Raw genomic sequence first — 21,835 nt, 5'->3', positions numbered from 1 at the left:
AGACACACTGTTTGTAGGTCATGTAACTACTCATATGTCAAATGTATTTAACACTGACTGTCTCGATAAGTTATGATTAGAATGCCTTTGTGTACTCTTGTTTTGTTTGAGTAGCCAAACACCGGTCGGGACATTTCAAGCCTGAATAGGACTGAACCAAGTGTCAACCGTGTGGGGGTCAGCTCTACCTCACTTCTTTATCAGAAGCTGGTGAGCAAGTTCAGGTCGTCAATATGCTGGAGAGCACGAGTATTTGAGGACTCTGAATGCGTACATGTGACTGAAGGTTGAGCTCTCGCTTTGTCCCGTTTCGTTTGAAAAAGTAGAAACCCGACATCTCCCCGAGAAAATGGTTTCTCCCCCGCTGTCCGGTTGCGCATGGAGACTATTTTGACTGACAGAGTGGAGCAACGCCGCTCAACGGGTTTGTCAAGTTCCTGAACGGGTGAGTGAACAACACGGTCCGTCGTTGTCCAAGTCTGTGACGGCGCTCGCTTCACTTCGCTCCCTCTGGATTTATAGAGCCGGAGCGTTGTCGTCGCCTCGAAGGTAAAACATGGGTCCACCTCATGAAACTCATTGACGAGCTCGCAGCCTGCCTGGTCGTCACTAACGAGTTAAAATGTCAGCTAACATTAGTTACCAGTTGCTCCGAGAAGTGAGTCTGCTCAGCACTAAAGCCTCCAGAGGTAACTAACGATGCTAAGCGTGGGTCGTCTGTTGTGCAACAGCGGGGGGGGGGGGGGGGGGGGGGGGGGGGGGGTTGTTGGGGAAGATCTCTTGTACTCTTGTTACATGTGGTAAACTTTGGGAACATGCACATTGGCAACTATTTGTTTGCCACATCAATGTTTTACAGTCTCTGTCAAGTAGCCAACATTGAACCTATAATTTTGTGTCCTTATTTTTAATGAAGGCAGAGACATGACGTATTATGGGCTTCCCGAGCGCAATAACAGTGTAATTGTGTATGCACATGCATGCCTGACTGTGTTAGAGACAGCAATGTCGACTTAATTGCATGCACATTTTTTCTTGTGTCCTCCTCATATCCACTGTTGCTAGCCTGTTACTATTATCTGCCTCCTTTTGCTTTTCTTATTTCGTTTCCTTTATACATGTGCATTCACCCATAAGCGTGTTCTAACTTATTCTTGATTTGTACTAAAACACAAAATTGCAGCTGTGCTTATTTAATTGAATCCATACTCTGGGTGTAACCCCTCTTTCCTGAGGCAAACTTTGCCTATCAAATAACACAAGGGTATTGAAATGCAAGTATACCTGGTGCAATGTGTGCTGTAGCTTTGTGCTTCCCTGCTCCCTCTATTGTTTTGTTTTTCCCACAACACTCGGGGAACTGATTTCCATGCAGCTGTTGAAAGCTGTGGACAGATTCCTTCTCAACCCCCCCTTCACTTCACCCATATGCATCACCCTCATATCTGCTATAACTGCACTCTGTTTTCTCCACTGGAAAATGTCTCACTAATGTATGCAATGTTCATTCATGGACAGAGATGCCTTCCATGTGTCCAGATTATACTGCTCTCTAGTGCACTTCTGTGCATTTCATACTACTTATTTCCTTTTTTGAAGGAACAATGCTCTCTAATTTATTTGTAACCCAACTTAAACTCACATTAAATCACCCATCTGTGTTCTATTATTCTCCTACTTTGTTTTCCGATCTTTTTTTATTTGGCAATGCAGCTCGGTGCTGACCCCATGTCAGGGTGTGTTGAGTGTTTGTCCCACTCTCTTAATATCCGGCCCAGGCTGTACAGTCTCTGAGAACGTCTTCAACACCAATAGTCACATATACAGACATAATAATGAGGCACAAAGAGTCACAACAAGGCTTAATACACAATGTTAGAGGATGACATCCCAGCAACACATTGGTGTGTAAAGGCGTTGTGTTGGTTTCTGTGCCCTGCAGAAGTGAGACAGCAATTAAATCCATTCAAAAAAGTGTAACACAAGCCTGGAAACATCTGTTAATAAAAAAAGTATGTGTGAGAGAGAAGAAAAAAAGCAAATTGTGTGCAGTAAATTGCAGTAGAATGCCGTGACAGGGCCACAAAAGAAGGATTAACATTGACGGTGGTAGAGGGACATTTTTCAGGCGTTCGGTCATGTAGTCAATTTGTTGGCTGATGTTCAGAACTGCGCCTGCTTCATGCATGCAGCCAATATCATATTCACTCAAAACCAGAACCAGAAAGACCTCCACCCTGAGCAAGAGTCTGCGCCTCATACTAAAGCATTTGTGTAATGATTGGAATATTCACACACTGTATGTTGTTATCAGCCGTTACACATTACACAGGGCACTCACAATAAACAAACACAACCAACAACTTGTGATGTGGTGGATATTCTCATTTTAAAGTCTTTGCAATGAATGCACAGTGTACGTAATCAATGTAGGAGCAGATTACTGGGACTGAACTTCCAAGCTCTCTAACGGTTAAGCAATAGTTACGATTTAGGGGAATTTTGCTGTTGTTTTTACTTAACCCCCAGAATGAGACAAACGCTTGACTGTTTCTTATGTGCAGTTTGAAGGTTTATTGAATGACGGGCTTAGCCTAGTTTATCTTAATTACTGGATGTCTGTGGGATCAAGTGGCCCCTCTGCATAGGTGTATATGTGCAATTGTGTCACATCTCACTATGAATGTCTCTCTCTGCTGTGGGTGCATGTAAACAGGATGTGGATCTGACGTTAATGTGACCTCAAGTATTTTTTGAGGTCACACTTTGAACTGAAATTAATAGTTTCCAGCATTCTTTCAAACAGGGCTGCTTGGTCATAGTTCAATATTGTCATTTATTGTCTCGCCAAATAACTGATAGTAAATGAATTGGAAAAAAGTGAGTTTGATACAAGTTATGTAGGAAACAACAGTAAATCATGCCATATAATATAGTTTTTATTTTCTATAAAATCAATTGATAAATTAAATATGGATACAATAATGAATGATTATTGGCTGTGACTTAAATACCTGGGGGAAAAAATCTATTTCTGTTGGCATATTAATGCAAAAAAAACATTAATTCCATACAATGTCCTGCTCATAGATTTGTATTATTGCCTACAATGGCCGTATAAATCCACAGAGAGAACCGCCACAGTATAAACTAAATATATGATCACGAAATTTGTTATCAAGGTATATTTCATCAATTGCATATCCTAAAAGTGACATTTTAAAAGGGAATTCACCCGTTTAATGTTATATTATATCCTCTTAACTGTGAGGTATGCAGATATATTATCAGATCAGCTTTTTTGTATGCCCCACTACAATTTCCAAAAAGCCATAGCTAAGCAAAAGTTTGTTGATTGTGTTATAATGTATCCACAAGTTGGCTTTGCTTTATCAAGGCAGGCTTGGAAAATGAATCCGGTATAAAGGTTTTAGTAGTCTCCAAAGAATATCTGAATCCAATCCAATTTTTTATTAAACTTGTGTAATGTTTTAAAACAACAGCACATGTCCTCTTTGGGTCTTTGACGATTGTTTATGAGATTGTTACACAGAACTGAGAACAGATTTAGGTTTGAAGTGGGGGCCTTTTAAATTAGCACAAAGACAGAGGAACCAGCGTGCTTCCTCCAAACCTCTCATATGACATACTCATATGCGAGCACACTGACAATGCATCATTCTGTCTCCAGCCATGAATATTAATTTCACTGGCGCTCTCTGACTCTGAACACAGTCCTCATCATAAGCAGCACCACAATGGAGCTCTCATGGATCTGGACAACATGACCTTATCCCTCAACTCCATGAGTCACTGTCACCTAACACTGACAGCATGCAAAAATGGATGCATGAGATTTAAACAGAGCAATGTCTGAAGTTGTTATTTCATGTGGCCTTAGGTAATTGTAGTACAAGTGACCCCATTTATCCAGATACAGGTCACAAAATAATGCGTAAATATGTAAATGGGACCATAAGCGTGAAGTCCGTGGTCATGTACTCACTCACAGTTCGTTTCCTTACTATGCAGTTAAAAATGAGCGCAGGACAAGCAATAACATGACAAGAGCATTCAAATTCCAAAGAAGTTGTTTGGCATTTCCCCCTTACCTGTACTCACTTCCCATCGCCCCACCTCCCCCCCTTCCGTTCCCCTCCTCTCTCAGGTAGAGGAATAAACACCATGGTGGGAGTGGAGTGCAGGTCTGAACAAGAGATGGTGTGATCCCTCTGCGATTGGTCGACAAGGAGGCCGTCAGCCAGACACACACAAGACTTTTTGGAGGAGAAGAAGAATGGCTCAGGAGTGTTAACTTTGACGTGAACCATTGTCTCATGGAAGCTGGACTGGAGTAAGTGTTCAAGCGGTCCTCTATCTCTTCACGTTCCTCCTGTTTTCTTTCTCATTTTCGACGTTTGGTTTGCTGTTTCAATCTGGCGCTCTTTAAGTTGAAGGCTGGTGAGGGTGGGAGGAAAATAAGGACCAGATGACGGGATTAGCTGTGGGAAAGAAGATCATAATGCCCCCCTGTCTTCCATCTAAGTTTCTTTCAAAACCTTGTGACCAACTACAAACTTCCACTTCATTGTCTTCATAAAAATACTAATATTTATATAACCATGCTTGAATGTGCTGTGTTTGCAATCTATCTCTGAGGGTGAACGCTTCCATTTGAACAGTACTGGCCTTATCGGCTTCTGTGTAAAAGTACAAAGTCAATAGGAACTGACTTGCTGTATTTTATTGAGTTTTTTTCTCTCTTGCTTTAGGACAAAAACAATCAGTCTAGTTTGCTTTGACAGTACATCTAGATAGTGCAGGAAGAGGGTCACACAGTGGGCAATCTGGGCTGTGCTGCCCACAAATGTGAATGAACATGACTTCACAGACTGTTCACTTCATGCTGTTTGGTTGCAGTTTCCCCCCATGAGACTACTGGTGACTGAGTCACAAGGCCATGGTGTTTTATCTATGGTGTTCCAAGTGACCAACAGTTCTCAAAGCACAGGCTCTTTGAACCTAACCTGTATCTCTGAGCCTGTATCGTCCTGTTTTCTGTCTTAATATATGTACTTATGTACATGTGTTAGGAGCCCAGTAGATGAGGACGGCGTTCATGACTCCTTCAGCCAGCTGATCGCAGAGCAGAGTCAGAATGGAGGACCGTCTGACGCCTTTCAGCTGCAGCAGCTGCAGAGACATCTGGATGAGGAGGATCGAGGTACATCCTGTCTTTTCCTAACCACTTCACCTTGACCTCAATGGGAAACTTGAAGAGGTCAAGGCAACAAATGAAGGACAATTCACAAGTAATAATAATAATAATAATAGTGCATTTAATTTATATAGCGCTTTTCATAATACTCAAAGACACTTCACATAATTAAAACATCCTAAATGCTAAAAATAAATAAATAAGAATAGCTAAAATACAGGTAAAACAAATAAATAGGGACTTTTGAGTCGCTCGGACCCTGATAAGAAAGAAAACAAAAACAAACAATCACACATTAAAAGCAGTTCTGAACAGGTGGGTTTTGATTTGCGATTTGAATGAGAGAGATTCATTGCTGTCTCGGATGAGTTTGGGGAGAGAGTTCCAGAGGGAGGGGGCAGATATGGAGAAGGCTTTGTGAGTGAGGAGAAGGATTTTGTATTGGATCCGTTGTGGGACGGGGAGCCAGTGAAGGCTCTGGAGAACAGGGGTGATGTGATCACGGGAACGGGAGTGGGTGAGCAGGCGAGCAGCAGAGTTCTGGATGTATTGGAGTTTGTTTAGGATTTTGGAAGATGTGCCATAAAGAATACTATTGCAATAGTCAATTCTGGAGGTGATGAAGGCGTGGGTTAAAGTTTCAGCAGCAGATGAGGAAAGTGATGGGCGGAGACGGGCAATGTTTTTTAGGTGGAAGAAGGAGGTTCTGGTGATTTGTTTGATGTGATGTTCAAATGAGAGGTTGCTGTCAAACATGACTCCGAGGTTGCAGACGTGTGGGGAGGAAGACAGAGTGGAGTTGTCAATGGTGAGGCAGAAGTTGTGACTGGTTTTGGTGAGAGATTTTGGGCCAATGATGATCATATCCGATTTATCACAGTTGAGTTTGAGAAAATTGGTTTGCATCCATGATTTAATGTCAGTGAGTCTTCAGAAAAGACGACCATGGTGCTCAGAGAATCAGACTGCACTTACACCCGGCAATGACAGATGCTTTTGTATTTACGTAACTTTATTTAACACATTGAAAATGAGTAAAGTGACAAACTTGATGCTTTACCATTCAAGTTAGGATTCCTGTCCAGTGTCCACACAATGGTCCAGTGTACAATATGCAAACGGAGATAAGAAAGGAAGCACTGAAAAACTTTTTCTTAGTATTTAGAGTATGTGACCAGATCCTTTTCATGACTGCTACCTAGACTTTTCACACAATCGGGAACCTTCCGAAGCAAAAAAGATGATTAGATCCCTACCTGTGTTTGAGAGCCCATAGATACATGTCTGCATGTGGAGTGCTGCGTTTCTACATGATGTTGTGAACATAATCTTGTAGAACACACATAAACACTGATATTGGGATATCTGGGTTTTGGTTATGATGATATTTTAATTTGTCAATTTGTCAATTTCCGGTCTTAAATGCCACAAAAATAAATAAGCTACACTTTTTGAACTAATTTAACACTCCTGCGTCTCTATCTTTTTGGTCATCATTTCCATATTGATAATGTCACTGATCAAAAACATATTCTGTCCGCCACGTCCTTATATGATCGGTATTGAGGTTAAAAACGTCATCACATTTATTTTCTCTCTTTTTCCTTAACTTTTCCAGCAGTAGCAGTTTTTCTTAATGTGTTTTTTCTTCTTCTAATTCCACAGACAATGTAGCCCACCTGTCCAGCCCTGGCCGTGACTTAAGGGAAAGGAGGCTCAGACAAAGGGACGTGCAATGGGAGGATGATGAAAGACAGGGAGACCCCCTCCTAGGTGAACGTTGGTCCTCAGCAACCATGAGGATCCTGTCCTCCATGCCCAGTCGCACAATCGGTGAGTCCTGGAGAAGGCCAGTTAAAATAGTGAGAAACAATAGAATTTGATGACTGATTTAGTTTGTACAGACATTTTAAAATCGTTCTTGAAATGGCCAAGAAGACAAACTGACTCTAAGCGTGAACGTTGCACGACAAAAACAAAATAGAATATAAAATATTCATTCAGCTAAACGCTCAACTCTGCAGCAGTGACACAGCCTGCTGTTATAGGCTGCAGCAGTGTGCTGTAGGACTGAGCAGTTTGTAATTGTAATATTTCAATACCACTTAAGTACATCAAGCTCCTCTGGAGGTGGAGTAACCTTCTCCCACCCTTGATTTATTAAAAAAACATTCAAAGGCCAGTGGAGAATGTGTTGTTGCTTAGAACAAGGCTGTTTATCATAGTTCCTTTATGCTCTTGTACGTATAATACCATATGTAACCGTCAAAGGTAAGGCACTGTGTTGATGCTGCCCATGTGGAGCTACAGTATGAATAATACAGCAGACAGCAGAGTTTCATGGGGAAGCAGTTTGTCTGTCATCTTCCTGTCGGCATCTGTGGCTGTCAGTTGCCTCAGCTTGTTGTTGAAGACTACTCGATAGTTGTCTGGTTTCTTAATCTGTGCCACATGCTCTTTTTGTTGGTTTAACCATGAACATCAAACTTAAATCAACATGTTATACTCATGTAAAATCTCTTTGCTGTTACAGCTTTCTTTTTGTTGTGCATGTTCCATTGATTCTTTCAACTGTTGATTCAATATCCATGTTGTTTTCCTGTTTTTTGAATGTGTATTTCAGACATTTGTTACGTAAAGTTGGACCACAGAACAACTAATTAGACCCGGACGCCTCTGTTGCTTGGGGATTAAGACACTGTCTATTAAACGCAACGTCCCCGGTTGAGTCCAACCTTTGTTGATTTTATTTTTGTCACAAGTTGTTATTTTATTCAAAATTATGAGAAGACATCCTGAGGCCATAGTCTTTGGATCATCAAGAAGTTGTAGAAGTCAGTGTTGGTGGAGCGCCTTCGAAGCAGTAAATGCTGTTGGTCCCATCTCTGAACAGTCTGATCCTCTTTCTCTGCCAGGTCGCAGCAGGGGAGCCATCATCTCTCAGTACTACAACAGGACCATGCAGCTTCGGAGACGCAGGCAGAGCAGACCCGCCATCCGAGACTTCTCTCACTCGGCCAGACCAAGCATTCGAGGCTACGGCATGGAGGCAGACAGTACGGACGCAGAGGGTGAGGAGAACCATATGATAAGACACTTAAAACACAACTCATCCGTATTTAAGTTTTCTGATGTAATCAATGCTGCCCGTGTGTGTGTGTGTGTGTGTTACAGTGAGTAAAAGAGAACGTTTGGTGAACAACCTGCAGAACCTGTCAGTGAGCGACAGAGTCAGGATGCTGCGAGCGATGCCTCTTAATGTGGCTGAGAAGAGTGAACTCAGGTAGAAGTGGTCCTTGTTCTCATTTTTCCTGTTTATTCACTGTTTTGTATGGCTCAGTCTGACTCTGTGTGTCTCTGTCTTCAGGAGGTTAGCTTTACAAAAAGAGAAAAGCACAATTTCTGGCAGTCAAATCCCCTGTTGCAGTCAACTCAAATATTACATCATCATTGTAAGTCAGAAACATCTTTCTCCCTGTATTTCTTTCCCCATACGTGTCTAGGTACTGTACCAGTTTATATTTATAATTGCCTCTTTGTATCAAAGTCCATTTAGTAACTTTTTCTGTAGTTTCTTGATTTGATTGTGTCATACGATCTTCATCAGCAGATTAAGTTTTTAGTTTAGTAACAAAGATGATTGTTGCTTTTTACAGTAGCATAACAACAGTGTAATCAGTGTAATTTACAATAAAGAGCAAGGTCCGTTAGCCGGAGTCATCCTGCTCCAAGTGATGTGAGCTACTCCTGATTGGAGTGATTGACTGACAGGTAGTTGAGTACTCGGCTCTGCTCGTTGTACACAGTGGAAACATTGAGACGTTGTTTGTGTTCAATGTCTTATACGTAATCCTCACATCATCTGTCTAGACACAATAATGTAATTGTTTCTGTTTCATCACGTTGGTGATCAAGAACTCAAAGTACACTTTATGTATACAATTAAAGACGTGTAAATGAATAAAAATGCTCTCAAATGATAAATGGCACACAGACATAACATTACATTACATTACATTACATTACATGTCATTTAGCTGACGCTTTTATCCAAAGCGACTTACAATAAGTGCATTAAACCGTGAGTCCAAACTCAGAACAACAAGAATCAAGCAAGTACAATTTCTTCAATAAAGTCAAACTACAAAGTACTATCCGTAAGTGCCATTTAAGTGCTACTAAAGTGCTATCGGTAAGGGACATTTAAGTGCTACTACGGCATTTAAGTGCTACCTATTCAAGGTATAGTCGAAAAAGATGTGTTTTAGACCGCATAAGACATGTTTCTCTTTTGGGTGTCAGTATTTTCTGTAGGTGTTGTTATGTTGTTATCAAGGCAGTGTAATCGCTCTGTTGCACAAGCATGTATGGCTCTGAGGGTGTGAATCATAGAGTTCAGACTCTAAAAGACAAACATGTCTGTACGTTTTTCCCAGATTGTATTGTGAGTCACTTTTTGTAGAACAGGAATGAGTTTCTATGTCAGTATTTCGTTTTTCTAAAATAATAATACATAATGTAATGTGAAAATAAGATTATGATTATAAATTAGATTAGATTGATTTTCTCTCTCCCTGTTCTCCGACACATTCTCCTCTCAGGGTGCAAGACAGAGTTGGTACAGCTGGCTGTCCTTCCTGCACTCCCTCCAGCTGGGGCAAGTGGCGCTGAAGAGAGTGAGCGGGCGTTTCGGATCTGGTGTCCTCTCATACTTCCTGTTCCTTAAGACCCTACTCTTCTTCAACCTCTTCCTGTTCCTGGTGACGGGTGTCTTCTTGGTGCTTCCTCAGGCAGTGCACCCTCCGGTGCTGCCCGCAGGGAGAGCCTCCTTCTCTGGACTGGAGCTCCTCACCGGAGCGGTGAGCCGTGTGCTGTTGTGACATGTTATTGCAATACCTGTAACACTCACACGCTATGGGGCCTTAGTTCTAGAAAACACCCACCACATCCTGGATGTGTCCAGATGCGTTTTCACAAACATCTGCTGCGAGCGGAAAGTTTCTCTGTGCTTCCCTTAAATCTCAGTATAAGACGAGGAATTTAGTATAAAAACGAGTTGTTTGAAAAACATTTATGGTGCAATATGCAACTTACACAAGAGTGAAGTGGAAAAAGTAGGAGACATCTCGTGTCTAGCAGTTCATCATTTTAAACATGTGATTATTCATAGATTTTACAATGTGTTTCTAAGAATTCTTGTGAGTTTTGAAATGATTCAAAGCAGTAATGTTGTTAGGTCTTTAAACATGTGTTTAGGGGATCTTTTAAGTCTCACACTATACTAATAAGGTAAATAATGATATTCTCCTTACGGGTTTATGAGTAATTTAATTAAGTTGAAGCAAATCAAAGTTTTTGCATAAATGACTGTCTCTATCTCCTTTTGTCTCAGGGCTACTTCTCCGACACAGTGATGTACTATGGATACTACTGTAACTACACACTGGGTAGGAGCTGCATGGAGGCTGATGGAGGGCAGAACGTCTCTTTGCCCAATGGAACCAGGCTGGACTGCGTGTCGGAGAACCTCACTTACAACATGCCGCTCGCATACTTTTTCACCATAGGAGTGTCTTTCTTCATCACATGTATCATTCTTGTGTACAGGTACAGTGTTGTTGCTTTAAGTTAAAATGCATGTCTTAATACAAACTGTACTAACATTAAATGTTTGTTTATTTATTTATTTAATAATTCACAAAGCATGCTAATGTACAATTTCCCAACAGCATGTCAAAGTCATTTGGTCAGAGCTTCCGAATCGACAAATCTCACAGTATTTTGGCCATGAAGGTCCTGAGCTCCTGGGACTTCAAGGTCATTAAGAAAACGTCTGTCAAACTCATGTCTGAGAATATCTGCACCCAGCTCAAGGTACATGGAAGCACATCATCCCTCTCTTTATGTATTTCTTTGTCACATAATTGGCAGATACAAATGTGACTTTTTCCTCTTCCTTCAGTTTCCCTCACATAATTCCTCTGTCCCTCCCCTGTGTCCTGTTGCTGCCCTCTCCAGGAGCTGCTAGCGGAGGTCAATCATAAGCATGTCAAGAACACTCGGTGCCAGAAACTGTGGAGGCTGATGGTTCATGGCCTGGCATGGGCTATCTGCATAGCAAGCACCACTGCCTGTGTGCTCGCTATTTACTACTTCTCTGGTCACATGCATCAGGTGAGGCGGGGTGGCTTCAGGGTCCAAAGTCACATTTTTATTGGTGAATACTCAGACTTCAGGCTATATTTGTTGTCCTTTATTACGCACTCTTTGGTCTTTATGTTTCTTAAAGCAGCCATTATACAGTATGCCCTTGCTGGCGACTGTACTTAATTTCTGTCAGACTGTCATCCAATCAAATCTATATAGCTTTTTTATACAAGGGCTTCTCAACCTTATGTAACATAAGATCCACTTTTGATTGTAAAATAATATTCAGAGGGTCGCTTACCAAAAACAAAAGGAGAAAAAACTGTGTAAATATGTGTTGTGCCTCCGTCAACTGTAATGACCAACATCGCTTACCCTTACCCAGGGTTGCTTTATGTAAAAACAAATCTCTTACTGTTGATTTTAGAGCCCCAATAGAGTTGATGGTGACTCCTAGTGGTAGTGTTAAAAACAAAAACAAAATTAAAGAAAAGATGCATGCTGGCCCACAGCAGTGCTGCTAGTTGTTTGGAGTAAAATAACAGAAATCTGCAAAAAATAGATAGTATTCAAGAAGTAATTGCTGAGAGCTCGAAGATGATAGAAAAACCAGCAGTAATATCAAAGAGCACATGGTCGTTCTCTCTCTCCAACAGAAGCAAAGTTCTCGTAGTACCATCGACCCCTTGTTGAATGAGGCCAGTCTGCTAGCTCTCCCTGTGGTGGTCTCCCTCATCAACCTGCTGCTGCCCGGCCTGTTCAACCTCGCAGCCTGGATGGAGGACTACGACTCACCTTCTGTACGCACATATGTCTCCATCGGCAGGTAAGAGCAGAGGAACTGCATTTTGAGAGCTCACAGGTGTCAGAGTTTAACAAAGTGCAGTACTGATGGTAACATGTTGTGGGCTGTCTGCGCTTCTAGAAACTTGATGTTGAAAGTAAGCGTGCTTGGAGTCCTGTGCTACCACTGGCTGGGTCGGGTGGCTGCTGACCCTAAAATGATTGGACTGGAGGTAAAAAAAGATGGAACATCATTTTCACTTTTATGCTAGACGCTGTTTTTCGTCACAGCAGTGTTGAGGAATATTGATTATCTTGATTATTTGAGTTGCTCAGTGTAGTATTTCTTTAGTGGATGACTGTGCTCTGTTTTGATGATATTGTCCTCAGTGCTGGGAGAGTTTTGTTGGCCAGGAGCTTTATCGTTTCCTACTTATGGAGTTCATCTTCACTCTACTGGACACCTTGTTTGGAGAGTTTCTTTGGAGGTTGTATTTGCCTTTTTGTAGCAGAGCGTGCATTAAGTTTTAACAATATTTCTCGCTTCAAACATGAGAGCCTATGAACTCACTTCCTCCTTTTGTCTACAGGTTGTTTTCTGAGAAGGTGCTGAAGAGGAGGAGGAAGCCAGTGTTTGATATCGCCAAGAATGTCCTCGAGCTCATCTATGGACAGACATTGGCCTGGTAACACACTGTTAAGATGCACACACACACTCACTCACTCACTCTTGTTCAATAAAGTCAAATAGTTCTTGTGTAATGACAATAAGCATTGTGTTTTTCAGGTTGGGTGTTCTCTTCACTCCTCTCCTTCCTGCAGTGCAGCTTTTCAAACTCCTGCTGCTGTTCTACATTAAAATGGTGCTTAAATGGAAACATTTAAATTGAACTATTCAAAATATAAGTTTAAACTGAAATGAAGAAGAAAAAAAACTTTCGACATTTACTTTTATAACAATTAATTCTTTAATTTCCTTTGTTATTGTTGAAATGATCTTCTGTGGCGGTGTGCCTCCAGAAACTCCCTGCCTATTAGACAGCTTCAGATTTTTGTCTTCATTTAACTCTGGATGTCTGGTGTCGGTATCGTAACTGTACAGTATGTGTTGTATATGTATCCTTGTCGAATAGTAAAGTATCTTTTTATGTGACAATTGTTCAAGCTATGATGTGATGTCTCTGGTCTCTGTGTTCTCTCCCCACAGAGCAGCGTGATGATGAACTGTCAGTCCCCCAGGAAGCCATACAGAGTCAGCCAGATGACCACTGTCTTCATCACTCTCCTCTGCTTCCCCTCCTTCCTTGGTGCCTCTGTGTGTGTCACATACACAATGTGGAGGTACACACACATGTCTGTGCTGTTAACCCATCCTAACCAAAAAAAATAATGTTCTTATTAAAGTAACCTTACATGAAACCTTTGTCAAATGACAAAAGTGAACTGCTATCAAAACAAGTATCCATTTAAACCCATGGTCATATCTGTTTGACAAGTGAGAGTTAACTGGTAACATAGTCTGTTGCTACGGATACCTGTGGTCTAATATTCTTTGCACACTGATTATTGATAGATCAGGGCTTGAACTGCTTATGGGAGCTTTGTCTGAGTGGTCCTGATATTGGATTTTATTGGACACTTGCCAATCATGGCCAGAGGAAAAACATTCTCCTCAGAGAAAGATCAAATGCACGAAGAGTCCTGTGTGACACATACAGTCTTAACATCTGCTCTCAGCCTCACGCCCTCCTCATCATGCGGTCCGTTCCGCGAGCTCAAAACAATGTTCCAGGCGGGGAAGCGATGGGTGGAAGCACTGGAAAAAGATAATCCCAACCTGTCTGTGTTGGCCAGGGCTCACTCCTACCTGGTGGAAAACCCTTTCTTCCTGTTTGTGGGAGCAGGCATCTTCCTGTGAGTGAATAGACACACACACACACACACACACACACACACACACACACACATGTCTGTCCTAAAGCAAACAGCAGTACATCATCATACACATCATAGTGTTGTCTAGTCAATGCAGGTTGTATTGAGGACTGATGCACTTTGTCGCTTCCTCCCATCAGGATTGTCATCTACTTCCACAGTCAGGTGGTGGACGGTCAAAGGAAGATCATCGGATTACTTCAGGAGCAGATACAAAACGTAAGACATCACCTACATATGAACAGCTCTGTTTCTCTATCTGTCAATATACAGATTAATACAAAAATATTCTTGTGTGAAAATTTTTTCCTGAGATGTCTTGCTTTTTGATCAATCTGGTTCACGGTTTGCTTCGTCACTTCTCTGCTCAGGAGGGAGAGGATAAGAAGTTTTTGATCACTCGCCTCCAGTCCATCCACGAACAAAAACGAACGCCTGGTCGAAGACTCACCAGTCAGGTCGGTCTTTGCTGCTCTGGTGCTTTACTAAAACAATATTTATATCCTGGCCTCCTCTTACCTGTGTGTTTTTTCCTTCAGGACTGTTGAGATCCTGACCTCCAGTAGACAAACCTGCTCAATTCTATGAGCACTGAGGTCTGGAGACATTTTAAACCAGCATGGATATAACTGGAATAATGACATGGAAGGACAACTGTATATGACCAAGTCCAAATGTATTATTCATTTTAAATGTGGCTAGGATTTTACTGGCTGGAGTGTTTGTAGTGAGGCAAAACAAACCAAGTGGAAACATCCGGTGAAACAAAGCTGTCTGCTTTATCCAGTGCTGTTTTATACGATGAAATGCCTGAACTCAAACTGTAGGAAGTTAAACATTAGTTCACATGGACTTCAGTCATCTCTCGTTAAAGCACTTTCATAACAACTGTGAACAAATAGTTTTTATTATTATTTCTTGTGCAAAAAACTGTACGTTGTCTACAATGTTTGTTTTTTAATGCTTTACATTTTTTTTAATCATTTTATTTGTATGAATGCTGTATGTTAGGAAAGGTTTGGATGTTGTGGATGTAAGTATGATAATACTGAAAATGAATTCTTGTTCATTTTTTTGTTCCTTTTGGGGTGACGACTGCCACTGTATTGTCATACTGTAGTAATTAAATTATGTTTTATCATAACAGCACATACTTGTATTACTTATATAAAGTGTGGGCACTACTACAGCACAAGTACAACAAATATGAGAAACTCAACAGTCTAAAAATAGTATGAATATAATTTGTACTATTGGCATTAATAGTACTTATAGTTACTTATAATATATCAAGTAAACATATACTTGCCCAAATAAAAATGTATGGAAACACCGTTACAGTAGCAAACTATAAGATACAATATACTAGATATTCGCAATAGAACCTTTTTTTTCACTTAAGTACCCTGAAGAACAAAGTAATAATCTTAATATTTGTACCTTTTATTAGTAAATATTACCCATTACATTTTTTTCTCCAAAATTAGAAAAAGCAGCATATTTGGATCAAACAAGTGATGTTTAAACAGCAACAACGTTCTGCTTTGATGGCTCTTGTGAGTTTTTGAGTCGTTTGGTTTTTTAAAAGTTTAGTCTTATTTGTTGTTGATACAAGACAATGTTTGGCAGTACTGCCAGTTTTCTCTATAGAGTTTATTTGTCATGCTCCTGATGTCTTCCATTGATGTTCCTTACTGATGCTACGCTAACCTTTCTGCGCTTTAAAGAAAAAGCAACTCAGCTCCCGTTATTGAGCATGCCCAGTAGCTTCTTGGGGTCCATCCCCTGCTGCTGGGCCATCTTCTGCACGTCGAAGCCCATGTGCTTCAGGAACTGAATGGTGCTCATCTCCTGTCCCGTCAGCTGGTCTCGAATAGTCGGGCAGGAGGGATTGCATTGAGGCCACGGGCAGCTGTCAATCAAATGTAATGGGCAACCGCTTGTAGGTGGCGTCCTGTGCTTGTGGTGGTTGCGATTGCTGCCGTTGATGTGGATCTGGTCTTGGAGGCTTCGGTCCCAGCAGTGGAGGGCTCTGGGCAGAGAGGTGCCCTTCACCTGAATGTCCATCCAGTCGCTGCAGGGACAGGAAGACGCATAGTGTAGAGTCATATACGTTATTACAATGTGAAATCTGCATACACTCTTTGTGCACTGTTTTAAATGATTATGGGCCTTTTATGAGGATTAAGTACAATGATAGAATTGTGCAATATGAGGATGTAAGAGACTGACTTTGTTAACATAAACATAACATACATGAACAAGCTTGATATGGATCCCTTAAATTCACTTTTAGGAATTGTTACCAATGTAAGTTTTCACTGGGACATTTTACAGTTGACAAATAATATTGCCAGTGCCCTCTGGTGGACAAACTATGCAACAGAGACACTGTTTCGAAGGTATCTCAAGACATTTCTTTGACAATGTCAAAACCAATGCTATGTTGCAAATGAATGAACAACACTGCTTCCTTTTTTTAACATTGAATTAGCAGCAAAGTATTGGAATCAATTATTAATGGAGAGAACCTTGAAAGTTTTATTTACTTACGTTCTAGTAATGAGTTCATGTGACAGACAGGCCGGAGAAAACATCGCCCTGCCATTAAAAACACAGAAATACAGTCAACATAATGTGTGTGTGTGTGTGTGTGTGTGTGTGTCTCTTTCTTACGGGACGTCGCGTAGCGTGCTCCTCAGTTCCTGTCCCAGGTTCTGTATGTATCTCCACTGGCCCTCGTTGACGGGCTGCCCCGTCAGGTGGATGTTGTCGACCGTCAGCTGGGCCTCGTCGTACTGCCACTGCATCACGAACACCGGGCCTGGACGGGAGAGAGGAGGCACTGCAGGTCAGACTTCAAGTGACACACCCACCTCTGTTTGCATCTACGTCAGCCATTTGGAGGAGCACTCACTTTTTAACGTGGGGAAGACTATATATCCAAAGAAACACTTCCACTCCTCTCCAAGATGAGCCTGTCTGCAGTTCTCTGGCACCAAACTGCCCCAGTACCTGCAAAGTAGCACCGCTTTACAAAACCTTCCCTTCTTAACCTCCATCAATCTATCCACCTGTACATTAACACCATCTTCCTGCTACCACCGGTCCTACCTGATGCCTCTCTTCATGACCTCACTGGGGCCACAGCTGGTGATGTCCAGGCAGTCTGGGAATTTGTACTGTTGGTTGTCAAGGAACCATCCGGAGTCAGCCAGGCCCCTGACCTGCACCCCTCGGTGACCCTGCGAGTCCAGCTGCTCTGCAACTTGGTCCACGTTCATCAGGACACCTATACCGCCCGCACTGGTGACAGACAGCAAGTCAGATCAGAGGGTTCAAGGGAGCTGCTACCTTTGGTGAAACACACACATACAGTAGGCAACACACACACACACATTATGTGCTGAACTGACCTGCTACCCGCCAGAAGCAGAACCTTAGCGTTGTCCAGACTTTTTGTCAGCAGCTCGTTCACCACCTCCTTAATGATCAGAGAGCCCATGAACGCATAATCACCTGAAAACAAAGATGTCTATTTTAATTATTGACACAGAGCCACTGGACACACTCTTTGCTCTGATTAGGAACTCTATAGGCAAGGGAAAGATAGTTTACACATATAGTTTTAAAGATTAAAACAAATATAATGTAGAGCAGTTATTCTAAAGGACTGGCTTCACAGGTGAGTCACAGGAGATTTTATTTGGGTGGTCAAATAAATGGGCAGAATTTCTTTTATTTCACATTTATATCTACAGTAAACCTTTTAGACACATTGTTCTGATAATGAGATAATAATTTGTATTATGTGCTTTTTTTTTATTACAGGGTTTGATGCAAAAGGCCCATTCATTTATCCTGACTGATAACATTGGACTATACTCAACTTGACAATTAACGACTAGTTTTTGTTTTGTTTTAAGCTATGGCATTTTGAAAGAACTAATTTATATCGATTTCCTGGGAAATTCTGGAAATGTAATTGTTAAATCTGATGCTATATACAGTATAACTTAGAGAGTTGGACCTCTGCACAGCTTGTGTGTTGTTATTCATAAACCTGCCGAGTTTAGAGCAATAACACAATACAATGAGTCAGACATGGTTTAAAGTTATGATGAAGTTTAAAACTAGAAAGTTGATATAAGAGCTGAAAGAAAAAGCTGCCACACAACAAAGGCACAGAACACTAAACTCTCATATGTTTGCTCACTTGCTCCTTCTCTCTGCCTTTAAATAGTAAAGCATATCCACAAGCTCACAGATGATTTATTGTCTTACTGCGATCTGTCTTTGGTGTGGCTCCGCTCCACACATCGCTGGAGCAATACGGGATGAAGCTACAATAGAGAGAGAGCGCAACACTTTTATTTGAGCCAGTTCACTGACGGCTGACCGATACAACAGTTGTACAAATAACAGCCGACCTGGCTGAATGATGGCAGGCTGAACACAAACTAAAGTGTGTGTTCAAAGACAGAGCTGTTGTAGGATGTGATGAGTGTGTATCTTTCATTCGGTAACCACGAGCTGCTGGAACAGAACAGGGTCAGACTGACTGTTGTCAGGCACTATGGGTCAATTATATTTGATGTATGAAAGGAGGATAAATGGCAAAAACATGAACGGTCAAATAGCTTCACAAGGTGGAACTAATCCCTTAAAGCATCACAAGTCAAAACATGTTTCATGAATAAAATCATATTTTGACACAAACTGAAGTAGAGACACAAGTTCTTACACAATGTTGGCGTTCCACCAGTGAGGGTTTTCCTCTGGCTGAGGCGACAGGATTCCTGTTCCTGTGAGATAAAGAAGGTGAGATACAACATTTACTTCACTTTCTCGACAAATGTTAAAATTCACATTATATTGTTGTGTGTTTTGATGTATGCTGAAGTGTGTGTGTGTGCGTGCGTGCGTGAGTTTTCCCTGTGGTCTAGAAGTCATTAACTTTTCCTGCTTTGGTCAGCAATTACATGCAGGCATTGAAGAGCTCTGTGGCTGCTGCTGTGGCCACCTGTGTACATTGTACACAGAGAGCGTTGTGGAGAGAGAGTCATAAACAAACAAGTAGTCTCCTGAAGGCTGGAGGGAAAACACCCCGGAGAGTTTGACTTTTAAAGATTAATGCAAACTCAGCTAAAGAGGAAACATAAACATGTCTATGACTCTCCTTCATTCAGGGGATTTTTATTTATTTTCAATTGGGGAAAACCTCGGTGGGGCTGAACAGAGAGTTTGCAAAAGCTGCAGGAACCAACACTGCCATGCGTGGACATGGTTGTGCACAAGATATCTGCTTTGCACACAATGCAGGACGTGTGTGTCTTGTTACCGGTTCTGGTTTGTGGCCACTTGGTGGAGCTCATCAGTCTCCTCATCATCTCATACCTGCTGTCACAGGTCTGCTTGTTGAAACAGTACCATCCACCTGAACACACAGACAGACAGACACTTGTTAACATGTTACATAGAGTTGAGTTTCACTGTAATGAGCTCGACATCTGTGTTAAGTTCATCCTCACCTTCTAAGAACAGCAGCCACCTCTTGCTGCCTTTAGACTCCTTGATGTAGTACCTGTGTCAAGCGTGCACACACAGATTAATGCATATATAAGCTACGCAGTAGGAATGCTTCCTTTGATCCTCCTCACATGAAAGATTTGGCTCTGATCGCTCTGCTAAAATACATCACAGCAGGAGTCTGCTTCGTGGCTTTAATAGCTCTAATTGATTATTGAAAAACAGAAACACGAGTAGAGGAAAGTCATCAAGCTGTTGGCAGCTCACACAACCTTGTGGCTTGACAGCTTGGGTGGCATATGGAAAGGTCCTTCTCATTCACACAACCACATGGTTCCATTTATTTGGTGACTTAATACTGTTTAATGTACTGGTAATTAAATCATGTTTAATACAATTAAAGCATCCCAACAATGCTTTGCTTTTCTAAAAGGTATAGAAAAAAAAGCATTAGGTTCTCATGATTTATTTTTATGGTTAAAAATCATAAAGTATATTCATGCCCAATAGACATGATATATTTAGTCTATCAAAAGTACTGAGATGTATTATTTCTGCCATTTTTCACAGCATATTGAATTGATTGAACACGTGGGGCTGTGAACCTTGTATGCATCTCTTCACTTCACATTTTTTGCAACTTTGACTAAAAGTGGGATCTTGCACAGAGCTGCCGGATGAACAGCAGTCAACTTCTGTAAGCCTTCTGAAGATACGCTTATACTTATACTATATTTGAGTTATTAGTTTAAGTTTTTATTGTCTGTCACTGTTTTATGTTGTATGTCTGAAACTTTGTTAAATGTGCTTTTGCTGTCTTGGCCAGAACACTCTTGTAAAGGAGATTTTTAATCTCAATGAGGCATTTCCTGGTTAAATACATTTTTAATATTTAAATAAAAAATAATATAATAATAGTGAGATGAATGTGAGATGTGTTTGAGTCCAGAACCAAAACGATCCAACTGATGGATTAATATGCAAGTTGTTGGGATTCATACAAATCCATGATTCTTCTATTTGTTCCACTGTGGTTATAATCGATCTTCATCAGTATGGTTTTATTGTATAAATCAGACTCAACAACTTTAGTCCTTCCGGCTAAAATCAAATCATCCCTGCAGGGTACACGTTTGCCTCTCTATCGGGCGCGCGCACTATCTTCACTCTAATCTGGTCCTGTTGGTCACATTCGGAGTGCAAATGGCCTGAAGGGCAGGGAACTAACCCCCCACAGTGAAACAAAGTGGATGTCTTCATGACGTCACCCCCCCCCCCCCCCCCACCCCACCCCTAGATGCAGCTCATCTCGCTCACTTACCCTGCTGCTGACCCGTCATTGCAAGTCACAGTTACATTCTTCAAAAAGTGCAACTTCATGTCTTGATCCAGCTTCTGCGCAGAGCACGGGTACAGCGACTGTGCCAAGTTCTTTATTTGTACCATGAAGTTGTCCATGTTGCCCTCCACGGCTGTAAAGTCTAGCGGGAAGCTCTCTGCTCCTTCCACCCGCTCCCTGTGCGCCAAAGGCTGCTGCTGCTGCTGCTGCACCCGCCGACTTTGCGCCCGACCGCCGTGTAGGCTCCTCGGCGTGTAGATGAAGAGCAGCAGCAAGCAGGAGCGCACCGCGGACAGACCGGCCCAGCTCCTCACCACACCGCGGCTATGCATGTCTAATTGTTACTGGAAAACTTATCTCAAATGTGAGCAAGGAACTTCAATAAAACATATGTATGTTAAGAGTCGTTACAAAAGTAAAATGTTCTTTGAAAACGCACGGAGACCTTTTTGGAGTTGTCGCCCCGGAAAGGTGAGCAGAATGAACTCAGGTTGTAATTTTCCATTGTGCTTTGAAAGATGGAGAGATGATTTAAAAGTCACCTCAGATGCATGTGTCAATGTTGTTTTAGTCCTACAATCCGAATGAGCCAGTTAGTGCGTCTTTACGCGCGTCGTAGAAGTCCCTGAAACCAGTCGTTCAGCCCGGTGACACTCCTGACTGTTGGACCAGGTCCTCATGAGCTGCGGACGAAGTGGAACTTTATTTGAAGACCCCCCCCCCCCCCCCCCTTCTCTCTCTCTCTCACACTCACACTCACACACACTCACACTCTCTCTCTCTCTCACACACACACACACACATACTTTTTGTTGACTGTGTATTTCTGTGTTATTAATGACGTGCCTCTTTGCCCCGTGCTTCTCACTCCCGCGGGCCAATCG

At 41.8% G+C, this 21,835-nt stretch overlaps 2 protein-coding genes across 7 annotated transcripts; one reads left to right on the top strand and one right to left on the bottom strand.

Moving 5' to 3' along the window:
- Window positions 1-15,232, top strand: tmc6b (transmembrane channel-like 6b). 6 transcript variants are annotated; one of them, XM_034543026.1, is made up of 22 exons: window positions 3-210; window positions 327-549; window positions 4,169-4,354; window positions 5,094-5,224; window positions 6,884-7,051; window positions 8,134-8,289; window positions 8,393-8,501; window positions 8,586-8,670; window positions 9,820-10,077; window positions 10,611-10,825; window positions 10,948-11,092; window positions 11,237-11,392; window positions 12,022-12,191; window positions 12,291-12,381; window positions 12,539-12,636; window positions 12,739-12,834; window positions 12,936-13,011; window positions 13,356-13,489; window positions 13,886-14,062; window positions 14,224-14,302; window positions 14,455-14,541; window positions 14,623-15,232. In XM_034543026.1, the coding sequence occupies exons 3-22, from the start codon at window positions 4,338-4,340 to the stop codon at window positions 14,629-14,631; spliced, it is 2,457 nt and encodes an 818-aa protein (XP_034398917.1). In that variant the 5' UTR covers window positions 3-210; window positions 327-549; window positions 4,169-4,337; the 3' UTR covers window positions 14,632-15,232. The 6 variants fall into 6 exon arrangements, with proteins under 6 accessions (XP_034398953.1, XP_034398943.1, XP_034398917.1 ...); XM_034543052.1 differs by having other exon boundaries at window positions 2-549; window positions 14,003-14,062; XM_034543043.1 differs by having other exon boundaries at window positions 3-445.
- Window positions 15,233-15,723: 491 nt separating this feature from the next.
- On the bottom strand, window positions 15,724-21,058 carry notum1b (notum, palmitoleoyl-protein carboxylesterase b). The gene is made up of 11 exons (XM_034543333.1): window positions 20,934-21,058; window positions 19,615-19,667; window positions 19,425-19,520; window positions 18,828-18,888; window positions 18,368-18,426; window positions 17,500-17,602; window positions 17,198-17,389; window positions 17,001-17,098; window positions 16,760-16,907; window positions 16,637-16,684; window positions 15,724-16,157 (listed from the first exon to the last, which is right to left on the bottom strand). Exons 1-11 carry the CDS (start codon window positions 21,056-21,058, stop codon window positions 15,821-15,823), a joined length of 1,320 nt encoding a protein of 439 aa, XP_034399224.1. The 3' UTR covers window positions 15,724-15,820.
- Between the last annotated feature and the right edge of the window lie 777 nt (window positions 21,059-21,835).

The sequence above is a fragment of the Cyclopterus lumpus genome, chromosome 1, assembly GCF_009769545.1.
Source record: "Cyclopterus lumpus isolate fCycLum1 chromosome 1, fCycLum1.pri, whole genome shotgun sequence".
Classification (NCBI taxonomy): Eukaryota; Metazoa; Chordata; class Actinopteri; order Perciformes; family Cyclopteridae; genus Cyclopterus; species Cyclopterus lumpus.
The sequence above is the reverse complement of the archived record's forward strand: the minus strand, read 5'-3'. Positions and strand labels throughout refer to the sequence as shown.